The 12,149-nt window shown below is 64.0% G+C and overlaps 1 protein-coding gene across 5 annotated transcripts in view; it reads left to right on the top strand.

The window, feature by feature from the left end:
- Nucleotides 1-12,149, top strand: part of NBEAL2 (neurobeachin like 2) — a 29,077-nt gene that overhangs the window by 5,623 nt on the left and 11,305 nt on the right. For 2 of the 5 annotated variants that reach the window (XM_088028635.1, XM_028087201.2), the window contains exons 2-21: nt 2,697-2,785; nt 2,869-2,997; nt 3,100-3,181; nt 3,274-3,398; nt 3,560-3,642; nt 4,968-5,053; nt 5,140-5,422; nt 5,582-5,688; nt 6,200-6,280; nt 7,720-7,803; nt 8,209-8,307; nt 8,766-9,367; nt 9,450-9,582; nt 9,669-9,788; nt 9,998-10,319; nt 10,533-10,615; nt 10,730-10,822; nt 11,034-11,208; nt 11,339-11,472; nt 11,854-12,013. In XM_088028635.1, coding sequence (XP_087884761.1) covers nt 2,697-2,785; nt 2,869-2,997; nt 3,100-3,181; nt 3,274-3,398; nt 3,560-3,642; nt 4,968-5,053; nt 5,140-5,422; nt 5,582-5,688; nt 6,200-6,280; nt 7,720-7,803; nt 8,209-8,307; nt 8,766-9,367; nt 9,450-9,582; nt 9,669-9,788; nt 9,998-10,319; nt 10,533-10,615; nt 10,730-10,822; nt 11,034-11,208; nt 11,339-11,472; nt 11,854-12,013 — 3,070 coding nt within the window. Of the gene's footprint in view, nt 1-2,068; nt 2,171-2,696; nt 2,786-2,868; nt 2,998-3,099; nt 3,182-3,273; nt 3,399-3,559; nt 3,643-4,967; nt 5,054-5,139; nt 5,423-5,581; nt 5,689-6,199; nt 6,281-7,719; nt 7,804-8,208; nt 8,308-8,765; nt 9,368-9,449; nt 9,583-9,668; nt 9,789-9,997; nt 10,320-10,532; nt 10,616-10,729; nt 10,823-11,033; nt 11,209-11,338; nt 11,473-11,853; nt 12,014-12,149 lie in introns of those variants that run through there. The other 3 variants (XM_028087202.1, XM_028087204.1, XM_028087203.2) reach the window with 3 other exon arrangements.

Here is a 12,149-nt window from a genome sequence, read left to right as displayed (position 1 = left end):
TCGACCCCTGCAGGGACTCCCACACCCCCCAGCACTGCAGCCGGAAGCCGTGGGGCCCAGGTCAGAGGCGGGACAGGCAGATACCCCTATCCCTCCCTAGTACTGTGCTTTATTTATTTTATTTACTTATTTTTAAAGATTTTATTTATTTGAGAGAGAGAGAATGAAAGAGAGAGCACATGAGAGGGGGGAGGGTCAGAGGGAGAAGCAGACTCCCTGCCGAGCAGGGAGCCTGATGCGGGACTCGATCCCAGGACTCCAGGATCATGACCCGAGCCGAAGGCAGTCGCTTAACCAACTGAGCCACCTAGGCGCCCCCTAGTACTATGCTTTAGAGACCCCTCATGCTCTCCCAGAGCCGGGAAGTCTACCTTGACTGCCACAGCCCTGAACCCAGCCCAGCCTGGCAGGCTCCTGCTTAAGTACCAGAAGCCCAAGACACAGACGGCAGTGGGGCATAGGGTGGACAGAGGCCGGGACCAGAGGATGTGACTCAGATGGAGAGGGGCGGAGACGCTGGAGAAGCAGCTGTGATTGGACTGGGGACCTGGAATGCCAGGCTCAGTTGAGCCCTCATCCTCAGGCCAGGGTTGGGGGGACATGGTCAAATTTGGGCTTTCAGGTGCTCAGCAGAACGGCAGTGGGCAAAAGGGACCCACATTTTAGGTGAGAGATGTCTGTGGCTTGACTGGGGGTGGTTTGGGGGTAGAAGAGTGGGGGGATGGTGTGGGCCAGTTTTGAAGGTAGACCAGGATCTGTGGGGTCACTGAGGCAGGGGCTACATGGTCAGCTCGGACTGGCTGGCCAGCAACCACGAGTGGCCCAGGCCTAAAACAAAGATCTGGCCTTCAGCATCCTCAGAGGAGTAGCTGAAGGGGTTGTAGTGGATGAGGCATCCTCTCTGGAGCCCCCCTTTTCCCCATATGCGGTGGGAAATGTTCCCAAGAAATGGTCTAGGAGCCCTGGCCTGCTCTGGTGTTTCAAGGTTGGGCACTATGGGGTCCTTGAGGAGGGCCGTGGACAGAGGTAGGTGAGCAGGGAGGCGGCCAGGGCCAGAGGGTGGAGAGAGCACCAGAGGTAACTAACTGAGGACAGAAAGTCCCAGCGGCAGCATGGGCCCGCACCTCGGTGGCCCCAACCCCTCCCTCCGTTGCCTAGGCCTCAGATCTGTGACAAATGCACAAGGAAGGTGCCCAACCACAGGGTGAGGGCTGCTCTGCCTTGGTTTCTCGTGGACCTGGCCCGGTCTGCTGGGGTCTGACCCCTTCCTTCCCTGGGGCCCATTCAGTCCCTACCCTGTGGTCAGGAGCCTACAGGCAGCAGAAATGAGCCATCCACTCAAGGTAGTTCTGGAAGTCGTTGAGTTGAGGTCCGTGGCCGCAGGGACGCAGCACCTATGATGTGTCCCTTGCCCCTTCAGCCTTCTCCAGTCTGGTCCCTGCCCTACCCCCTGCCCCTGGGAAAGAAATGTGCCTTCTGGCCTCAACTGGTTCATGAGGAGCAGCGGATGAGGCCAGCACCTAGGAAAGGAGGGCAGGGTGGGAGAGGAGCTCCAGGCCACCACCCACTCTGTGTCTGGGAGGGGCTTAGAGGCCAGAGGAGACTGGGGCTAGGCTAGGACCTACTCAGCTGTGTCCCTGGAGTGGAGACCAGTAGGGCGCAGCAGGGAGGCCAGGACACAGGGGAGGGGGGCAGGGCAAAGGTATGACTGAGTCCTCCATATCCACTTCATTCCCTAGGCCTGAGGTGTTGGACCCAGGTCAGGTAGCTGTGGGTGCCTTGAAGGAAGGGCCCTATAGCAGCAGGGATCAGAACCTGTCTCTAGACTCCAAGTCCTGACCTCATGCCAGAAAAAGGGCAGGCCACACCCAGGGCAGTGTGACCCCACCCCTCTGCACTCCAGGCCCCTCCCCCGGTGCTGGGCCAGGTCCCTCACAGCTTCTCTTGCAGGGCCCTGGGTGCCCCGGGGGGGGGGGGGCCCACATCCCTGCGGTCTGCCGGGAGGAAGCGGCCCCCCTCCCCCACCGTGACTCTGCGCTTCCTGCCCCTGGTGGGGCGGGAGGGGACGTTTCCCGTTCACACCAAAGTTTCCCTGGCGGCGGGCGCCCAGACTCGGGCTCAGCCTCTGCCCCTCTTGCCCATGGAACCAGCTTTGGGGCCTGGGGTCCAGGTAACCAGCCAGGGTGGGCATTAGGTCCCAGGGTGAGGTAGGGCATTCTGCCTGTGCGTGTGCATGGGTCCGCCTGGTCCATGGTGCTCATGCGGCATGGGATCCACAGTCAGGGAAGGTTTTCTGGAGGTGGTGGCTGCTAAGCTGGGTGAAGGTGCAAGGCTGAGGCCAGCCCAAGGCTTTGGATCAGGGGTGGCTGGTGGGTGGAAGACCTTCAGCCCCAGCACCAGTGTGGCCCATAGTCACATCCCGGAGTGTGCACACTTAATCCCCTCCCCTGGCCGTGTCAGGCTTGCCCGAGTCCCCAAGGGTTAGGGAGGTGGGAGCAGAGACTGGGAGACTGGGAAAAGCAGACAGGAGGCCCTGGGAGAGTGGTCAATATGCAGGGCAGCCCTCTGACGCTGACCTTCAAACTTCCTGTCCTCCCTCCTGCCCTACCCATCCCTTACTCTGTCCACCCGCACTGCCCTGCCTCCGATCCCTGTCCACGGCACCCGGTCTGCCCCTCCACTTCCTCCCCCTGCAGAAGGACCTGGGCTACCTGCAGCAGTGGCTGAAGGCCTTCGTGGGTGCCTTCGAGAAAAGCATCTCACTGTCATTTCTGGAGCCACGCAGGTGAGGCTGGATCTATCGGGAGGGCGGGGACGGGGCAGGGAGACCAAGGGTCCTCAGTGCCCTAGCAACCCCCCTCCCTGCAGGCCGGAGGAGGCAGGCGCGGAGGTACCGCTGCTGCCGCTGGACGCACTGCATGTCCTGGCCGAGCAGCTGGACGAGGGGGACCTGGAGCAAGCTTTGCTGCTGCTCAAGCTCTTCATCATTCTCTGCAGGTGGGTCCCCGTCACCCTCTGAAGGCGGGTGGGCAGCTCAGGACTGCGGGCTGGAGGCGGGGCAGGTGTATTCCTGGGACCTCTCTCCTCATCCCCTCCCAGGAACCTGGAGAACATAGAGGCGGGCTGGGGCCAGGTGCTGGCGCCCCGGGTGCTGGCCTTGCTGACCCGGTTGATGGCAGAGGTGAGGTGGGCTCTAGACTGGCAGGGGGGAGGGGCAGTGGTAGGCGGTAGCCGGGGCCCAGCTAACCCTCCGCCCTCTCCCCATGCCTGCAGCTGAAAGGAGCCCCAACATCGCAGGAGGGCCGTGGGCTGCTGCTGGAAAACGTGGCCCTGCACGCCCTGCTCCTCTGCGAGGGCCTCTTTGACCCCTACCAGACCTGGAGGCGCCAGCACAGTGGGTGAGAGCCGGCCCACCATGGACGACCTGGAGGAGGCTGGGGAGAGGATGGGAGGGGGGTGGACGTGGGAGGGGGCCCAGGTGTAGGTGGGAGGGGTGGAGCGCCTGGCCTCACCCGGGGCCCCTGCCTATTCCCTACCCATTCCCTACCCCCACCCCCAGGGAAGTCATCAGTTCCAAGGAGAAGAGCAAATACAAGTTCCCACCAGCTGCTTTGCCCTGTGAATTCAGCGCCTTCTTCCGAGGTCAGGCCCCGCCCCTGCCCCTTAGGCCCCACCGGGCCCCACCCCCAAACCTGAGCCCCTTCCTGCAGTTCCCCATCCTGGAGGCCTGAGGGATGGGGCACCCTTTGTGGTGTCTGCCAGCAGGGCTGGGAGCACCATGGGAAACCAAGGGGGCTTCCAGAGGCGAGGGAGTTTAGGGGCAGAGAGGAGAGAAAGGGCAGGTCTGGGCAAAATGAGTAATTTCTTTTCGGGGCTGGAGTGAAGGCCTCCCGTAAGGTGGGGGAGAGCAATTTCTTTCCCTCTTCCCTCCCACCTCCTTGGTCCGAAAAGCCACTTGGCTCTCACTCTGATCTGGACCATCTTCAAACTCCCTGGTCCAGTCCCTTTACGCCTGTAGGTGACGCCTGTAGGCGCCACCCTTCCTTTAGACAACGTCTGCACCATCTCTGCTTCTTGCTCCCACGGTCCTGGAGGAGCTGAGCCCCAGGACATCTCTGGCCCCTGGGGACCCTCTTCTCTCGGGTCCCCTGTTTTCCTCTCATCAGAGGGAAGCTGTCCAGGACATTAGATGGGACGGGGCAAGATGGCCCTGGAATGGGGGGCAGGCCAGGCTTGGTGAGGTGGTGGGCCTGTTAGCACAAAAGGTGTCCGAGTGTCTCTGGGGTGCCCTATGTTGCTGCAGGCCTGGGGTGTGGAGCAGAGGCAACAGCTCCAAGAGGGGAGACACCCCCTGCCCCTCCCCACCCCCCGCCGTACACACCACTCCTGTGACCCAGGGCTGGTCCCTCTGCTCTCTGAGTTTCACTCTGTGGCCTGGCATCCTGTCCAGCTTTGCTGGAGCGGGGCCAGGTGGGCCTCCCACATAGGAGACCGTGAAAGCCCCTGGAAGTCCCCAGCGGGGGCATGGGTGGGGGTGAGGGCCATCTGTATGGAAGATACAGCGAGGTCCCCGGAGCAGGTCACAGGAAGCTCCAACCGTCACAGGGTAGCGGGACCAGATTTGTATCTGAGAAGCTAAACCCTGGGTTGCCATGGGGAAGTGGGGTGGGGTGTGTGTGCGTGCTTACCCTGGGGTCCCCACTTTGGGGATTAAGGATCTGGGGGACTGGCTAGGCTCTCAGGGCAGGACCACATCCCCTCCAAGCTCCCCAGCGAAGGGCCGTGTCTTCCCTAGACGCCCCCTGGCAGGGAGCCGTGACATTTCAGAACCCCAAGGACAGAACTGGGTCTTTTCCCTCACGTGGGACGTCCCAGCCCTCTCCCGCCCACCCCAGGGCTCCTCCCTCTTGGGTCGTCCCCTGCAAGCTTGGTGACGTCCTCCTGTCCTGCCCGCCTACCCCACCCAGAGAGCCTGCGGGATGCTGATGGCCTCCCTCCCATGCTGTTGCTGTGTCTCGTCCACCTCTTTGGTGCCGTCCTTGCAGGAGGGAAGGTAAGCCTGTGGACCAGAGGGCGGCCACCTCAGGGTCTCTGCTGGTCGAGCCCCTTGACCACTGCCATCTCTGCCCACACCTGCAGGAGAACGGGCAGATGGCCGTGAGCGCTGGCTCCGTGCAGGGCCTGTTGGGTGTGGTACGGGGCTGGGACCATGGGCCGGCCCAGGACCCCCGCCTAGTGCCGCTGACGCTGGAGGCGCTCGTGGGGGCCGTACATGTCCTGCATGCCAGCCGCACGCCCCCTCGTGGGCCAGAGCTCCGCACCCTGCTTGAGGGCTACTTCCACATCCTTAATGCCGACTGGCCGGCGGGTCCAAGCCCAGGCCCTGAAGAGGCCCTTGTCACCCTACGGGTCAGCATGCTCGGTGGGTATGGGCTCCCAGGCTCTTGGGGAGGTGGCTCCAGCAGGGGAAGGTCTGAGCGATGATGGAAGGCAGGACTGGGCAGCGTAGGAAGAAGGTGTGAGGCTGAGCGCAGAAGTCGCCGACGGGGTGGAGCAGGGCTGACCCGAGACCCCTCCACAGACGCCATCCCCAGGATGCTGGCGTGTGAGGACCGGCCAGTGCTGCAGGCCACCTTCCTCAGCAACAATTGCTTTGAACACCTTACTCGCCTCATCCAGAACAGCAAGGTGGGCAGGGCCCAGCTGCGGGTGGGCGGCCTGGGACCCCGAGGCTGGGGAACCACTTGTGGGGACTGCACTGCTGCTGAGCAAGCCTGGGCTGGACCGGGCTGGGTGTTTGTGGCGAGCGGGGCAGCCTAAGGCTCGGGATGGCTCCGCACCCCATAGGAGGGGGATGTTGCAGAAGGACAGGAGCTGCCCCAGCCCCTTGTCCCTCTTTCCCCAGCCCCAAGTCCAGGGGCAGGAGGAGGGCCCTGCTGTTTTAGATACAGTACCCACTCCTGCCCACTTACCTGCCCCCCACCCCGGCTCTGTTCTGAGCAGGGCATGGGCGACTCTTGGATCCCTGCCTTCCTTAGTGCCTAGTGGGGCTCTCTGCCTGGGTCTCAGGGCACACAGAGCCTTCCCTTGGGGGCAGAGTCCTGGAAGCTGCCCTGGCCCTGCTCTAACCGCCCCCCCCCCATCTTCCTCCTCTTTCTCTTCTGCCTCCTCCACCTTGTGCCCTCCCCCTTCCCCACAGCTGTACCTGCAGGCCCGGGCGCCCCCTGAGGGGGACAGTGACCTGGCTACCCGGTTACTGACCGAGCCCGATGTCCAGAAGGTACCACCTTGGGGCTGACCTGCTCAGGCACTCACCTCCTTGGGCACCCACCCCCTGCGGCTCCGCCGTTGAGCCCTTCCCGCCTGAGCAGGGGGACGAGCAGATATGTGTAAGGCCTGCTGCGGCCTAGTGATGGGGCTGGGCCCCCCATGCTGTTTCACCCACCTTCCGGACGCTTATCCTAGGGAATGGGCAGGAGTGATCCGTACCCTACCTAGTATTAGTATTGGGAGCTAGGGTTTGGCTTTGCCAACCTGGAAGGAACCTTCGAAACTCAACCACCTACGCCCAGAGGGGAAACTGAAGCCCAGATACTAAGGGACATGGCTGTCGTCACTCACAGAAAAGGAGGTTCCCCGACATGGGCCCACTTCTTCCCATGGATCCTCGTCGCGACCTTAAGCAGGTCACTGGGAATCCCTCATCCCCTTATGATGGGCTCCCTGCCTCACCCTGCATGGGAGCTGGAAGAGGCAGTACGCTGTCAGCTAGGGGCTCTGCGTGGAGAACCCTCTCTCTGGGAGCTTAAAACCTGGGCCCCAACCCCTAGAGGCCCCCGGCTTTGTCTTCATGAGGCAGCCCCCCGTGGCTGTTACTCTTACCTGTTTTCTGGGAGCCTGCATATCTATTATTCTACAAAGCACACAAGGCAGCTGAGACCCCTGGTTTTTATAAATAGGAAACCGAGGCCTGGGGAGGGGGAAGAAGGTTGTGCGAGGTCACTTGGGGAGTCAGGCCCCATGGAGCCAAAATACAGTCTAGCAATCTGGCGGCTGTGGACGAATTCTCTAAGCCCTCCTGACCCTTCTTCAACCCTCTGGGGTTGAGGCCAACCCAGACCCAAAGCCAAGTGAGCAGCCTACAAATGAGCAGCATGTTTCCAGCTGCCGGGTTCAGCCAGGGTGAACCTCAGTGTCTCCGCCTGGATCTAGGGGCAAGGGGGAAGGTAGGACTCAAAGGTCTCGGAGGTTCTTCCGGTTCCAACCTCCTGTGATTGCTTGTCCCTAAATTTCCCAACCCCTTGTCAATCATCATGGGTGATGGAGCACTTGCCTTGCACATGTGTGTCTAGCTTGGGTGGGGATGGGTGGGGACTGAGGCCTGTAGGCCTCCCAGGCAGTGGGGGACAAAGGGGGTATGGCGAGAGGGTCCCCTGTTGATCCGTCCCAGGGAGGCCCTTCCTGGTCTTGGTTTCTTCCCTGGCCTCTTTGTCAAAGTGGGTCTGGCCAAGCTACCCAGAGAGGGTCCTAGGGTCAGGGTGAGGGTCACAGTAGTTCAGGCAAGGAGTAGAAGGCCTGGCACCCCACTCCCAAGGCTTCCAGCTGGCTCAGCTACGCGCCTTGGGGCACCTGCTCCTGGCCCTACAGCAGGAACAGGGGGGCTGTGGGCTGTCACATGCTAGCAACCTGCTGCTTCTGACTGCCCCTCCCCACCCCAAGGTCCTGGACCAGGACACAGATGCCATCGCAGTGCACGTGGTCCGAGTGCTGACCTGCATCATGAGCGGCTCCCCCTCGGCCAAGGTGAGGACGCTGCAGTCTGGCTACTGTAGGGGTGTGGGGTGGGGGTTAAGCTGACCGCATGTCCCCAGAACTGGTCTGGTTGGTGGCTGTTAGAGCGAGGGAGCTGAGTAGGCGGGGATCTTGCCCTGTGGGGTGCAGCTCAGTGCTGGCAGCTGGATCTTCTGGGTCGGGGCTGGACGGGGGAGGATACTATTTGTGGGCCGACCGCCATCTATAGCCTTCCGAGGGGGACCCTTACCCCCGCATCCATCCGCGGCCCCTTGCCCTCGCTAGCACTGCGACCCAGCGGCAGAGCCAGGTGGGGGAACCTGGAAAGATGCTCCTTCCTCCGGAGTTTCCATGGGGTGTGGGTTTGCCCCGGGGCCCACATACGTGCTCCCTTCTTCCCCACGCAACCCTGCACAGGAGGTGTTTAAGGAGCGCATCGGCTACCCTCACCTGCACGAGGTTCTGCAGAGCCACGGCCCCCCCACCCACCGGCTGCTGCAGGAGCTGCTCAACATGGTGAGGGCCGGGGGCGTAGGCTCAGGGTCCCAGGGGTGGTCAGGACTGAGTCAGGGTTACCACGGAGGGTGAGCTCTCCACCTTGGGGGCTCTGTTGGCTGTGGGCAGTACGTAGTGTGACCCGTGGCCCCGGGATGTCCAACCACAGGTGTCCCTGGGCTGAAGATCCGGGGCATGGGAGCCAGACCCCCAGATCATCCTGGGAACATTGCAGTCGGGGTTGAGGCCAACCCGGACCCAAAGCCAAGGCCCAGGGTGTTAACGGCGCCGGAGGCCTGTCGTAAATGGTAGTGCGTGTGCTCGCGCCTCCGACTTTCCTGCGCCCGAACCACGACGTGTGTGAACGGGATGGGGTAGCTCGCGTTGCTGTCCCGCTGAGACGCGGCGGTCCCGCGGTCGGCGGCGTGGCCCATCCCCTGCTAGCTGCCCGGGACCCGTCACGTTCTCTCCACCCACAGGCTGTGGAGGGCGACCACGGCAGATGTCCACCGCCACCGGTCGTCAACGAGCAGCCCGTGCTGCTGCTGGTGCAGTGGCTCCCGGCCCTGCCCACGGCGGAGCTGCGCCTCTTCCTCGCCCAGCGCCTCCGGCGGCTCTGCGACAGCTGCCCGGCCAGCCGGCGCACGTGTGTGCAGGCGGGGCTGGTGGGCCACCTGCTGCACACGCTCAGCACAGGGAGCGCCTTGGGGACCCACTGCCAGGAGCAGCTGTTGGCGCTGCTGCAAGCCTTGGGCCGAGTGTCCCTAAGGCCCTCGGAGCTGCGTTGCCTGCTGCGCCCCCCACCGGCGCTGGACTCGGGGCACGCCGGGACTGAGGCCCAGAAGGCCAGACACGCTGGGGCCGTCCTCCGTGCGTTGTCGGGCATGGCCCGGTGCCAGGGCCCCGCGCGAGCCCTACACTACTTTGACCTCACGCCCAGCATGGCGGGGATCATGGTACCCCCCGTGCAGCGCTGGCCGGGACCCGGCTTCACCTTCCACGCCTGGCTCTGTCTGCACCCCACGGCTGCGGCCCCCAGCCCGGCCCCCTCCCGGCCCCTCCAGCGGAAGCAGCTGTACAGGTGGGTGACTGCCAGGGAGCAGGGCCCAGTGCTAGGGCTGAGCGGGGAAGCAGCCGACGTAACTGGCTTGGCCTGCCCCCAGCTTCTTCGCCAGCAGCGGCTCAGGGTTCGAGGCCTTCTTCACGGCAGCTGGGACGCTGGTGGTGGCCGTGTGCACCCGGAAGGAGTACTTGACCATGAGCTTGCCGGAAGTGTCCTTTGCCGACTCCGCCTGGGTGAGCCTCTCTCCTCGTGTGGCCCAGGGGGCTGGAGGAGGCACCAAGTGCCAGCCCCCAGTCTGATGTCGTGGCTTCTATTCTAGCACTGCGTGGCCATTGTCCATGTGCCTGGGCGCCGGCCCTTCAGCCAAAACCTGGTCCATGTCTACAAAGACGGCCAGCTGGTCAAGACGGCACCCCTTCGCTGCCCCTCCCTCAGTGAGGTGTGCCAGGCAGGGTTTGGGGAGGCCTGGGGTAGCTGGGGCATCTTGGACAGGGTGAAGCCTGGGGTGTCCTCCCCGCCGCCAATGTAGGCCTCAGACTTTAACCTCTGGGGTCTGTGTGGCCATGGGGGTCCCTGTGAGGAACTAGCTGCAGGTGGAGCCCCGGACTTTGCTGTGATCTGACCACTTCCCCAACCCTGGCCCCGCAGCCTTTCTCCTCCTGCTGCATCGGCTCTGCTGGGCACCGCACAACGACCACCACCACGGGGCTGCCTACGCCACCAGTCCCTGCTGCCCTGGCTCCCACTCACCCCTCCCTTTCCCGCTCGCAGTCGGTCCCGGCCACCGCAGGGCTTGGCTGGGGGTCCGGGCTGGTGGCCCCCCTGCAGGAGGGCAGCATCAGCTCCACCCTTGCAGGCACACAGGACACCCGGTGGGGCAGCCCCACGTCCCTGGAGGGTGAGCTGGGGGCCGTGGCCATCTTCCACGAAGCGCTGCCTGCGGCGGCCCTGCGAACCCTGTTCACCTTGGGTATGCAGCACCACCCACTGGGCCCTGCCCCAGCCCCAGCCCAGACCTGGGGGGTGGGGGCTCCTAAAGGGCCCAGGGCTAGAAACTAGGGGTCCAAGAGGGAGAAGGCGTCCCTGGGGTGTACGTCCTCTGATCAGGCAGAGAAGAGGCAGGCTCTGGATGGGGTTTGGCCAGAGGCCCAGCCAGGTCTGAAGCCCCCTGCCCACCCCACAGGGCCCAAGGAGATGGCACCCTTCAAGCCCGAGGGTGAGCTGCACGAGCTTAGCACCAAGCTGCTCCTCCATTACTCACCTCAGGTATTGGGTGTGGGGCAGTGGGCTCGGCGCTGCTACCTTCCCCTGCCCCCCACACTCCGTGTGCCACCTCCTCTTCTAACTGACCCTGGCTGCCTGCTCACCCCCTGCCCCCAGGCCTGCAGGAACAACATCTGCCTGGACCTGTCCCCCGGCCACGGGCTGGATGGCCGCCTGACGGGCCACAGGGTGGAGACCTGGGATGTGAAGGTGCATGTGCGATCGGGAGCGCGGGCACGTGCATGTGCGGGGCGGGCTGGCAAGCCGCCCCCCCCCCCGGGCCCTGCGAGGTCATTGGGGAGGCCCGCTCAAGAGATCCAGACTCCCCTGGACCCAGCTTCCCAGACTGGAAGGTCGGCCGGGGCGGAGCGGGGCAGGAAATGGCCGGGAGCTGCCCTCCCACAGCCAGCCCTTCCCCTAGGATGTGGTGACTTGTGTGGGAGGCATGGCTGCCCTGCTGCCCCTGCTGGAGCGAGTGGCCTCACAGCCCCAAGAGGCCGAGGCAGGTCCAGCTGAGACACATGACCTCGTGGGGCCCGAGCTGACCTCTGGCCACAATACCCAGGGCCTGCTTCTCCCACTGGGCAAGTCCTCAGGTAAAGTGGCCCCGGCGCCTGGCTTAGGGCGGCGAGGGAATCGTGGCATGATAAGGAGGCTGGAGGGCCTGGGGCCTGTGCCACTGGCAGGCCCTTGACACACATCTGTCCCCTTTGTGGTGGCCGGTAGAGGTGCGCATGGAGAGGAACGCCGTGGCTGCCTTCCTGCTGATGCTGCGGAACTTCCTGGAGGGCCATGCGGGGAACCAGGAGAGCCTGGTGCAGTGCCAGGGGCCGGCCATCATCGGAGCCCTCCTGCGCAAGGTGGGGCAGGTGGCAGGGACCTTGCCCTGTCTGGCTGAGGGGACTGCATCAGGGGGCTAAGGAGGGGAACCTGATGTTGTCCGGGAGCTAAGGAGGAGAACCTGACGTTGTCGGGGAGAGCCTCCTGGAAGAGGGGATGGCATCTGAGCGGGGCCTTGCCATGCTTGGCAGGGTTTGGCTGAAGTCCCAGCCCCCACTGGGGCAGGGGACCCGCCCAGCAGGCTGGGAGCTTGCACCTCGGAGGCAGTGGGGGGCCACAAAAGGGCTTTGAGCCGGCAGGATGCTCGCGTCCGTCCGCCTGTGCAGGGCAGCGTAGGTACTGGGAGGCTCGGAGGCACCCAGCCAGGGCCTGCCCCCTCACCCTGGCTCCTTCTACTCCAGGTCCCCAGCTGGGCCATGGACATGAACGTGCTCATGTCTGCCCAGCTGCTGATGGAGCAGGTAGCAGCCGAGGGCAGCGGGCCCCTCCTGTACCTGCTCTACCAGCATGTGCTCTTCAGCTTCCACCTCTGGAGCCCCAGTGACTTTGCTGTGCGCCTTGGTAGGTGTGGGGACTTGGATGGGGGGACGCCACCAGGCGGGGTGGGGGTAGAGGTTCTGAGAAGTTAGAACCCTGCTCTGGGCGATCTGAGGGGCCATATCTGCCCTGGGGGGATCTGGCAGGGACCTGGCCCTGA

This window comes from Eumetopias jubatus, unplaced genomic scaffold, assembly GCF_037043125.1.
Source record: "Eumetopias jubatus isolate StellerSeaLion01/CBP00866 unplaced genomic scaffold, mEumJub1_p1.0 scaffold_1, whole genome shotgun sequence".
Lineage (NCBI taxonomy): Eukaryota > Metazoa > Chordata > Mammalia > Carnivora > Otariidae > Eumetopias > Eumetopias jubatus.
The sequence above is the reverse complement of the archived record's forward strand: the minus strand, read 5'-3'. Positions and strand labels throughout refer to the sequence as shown.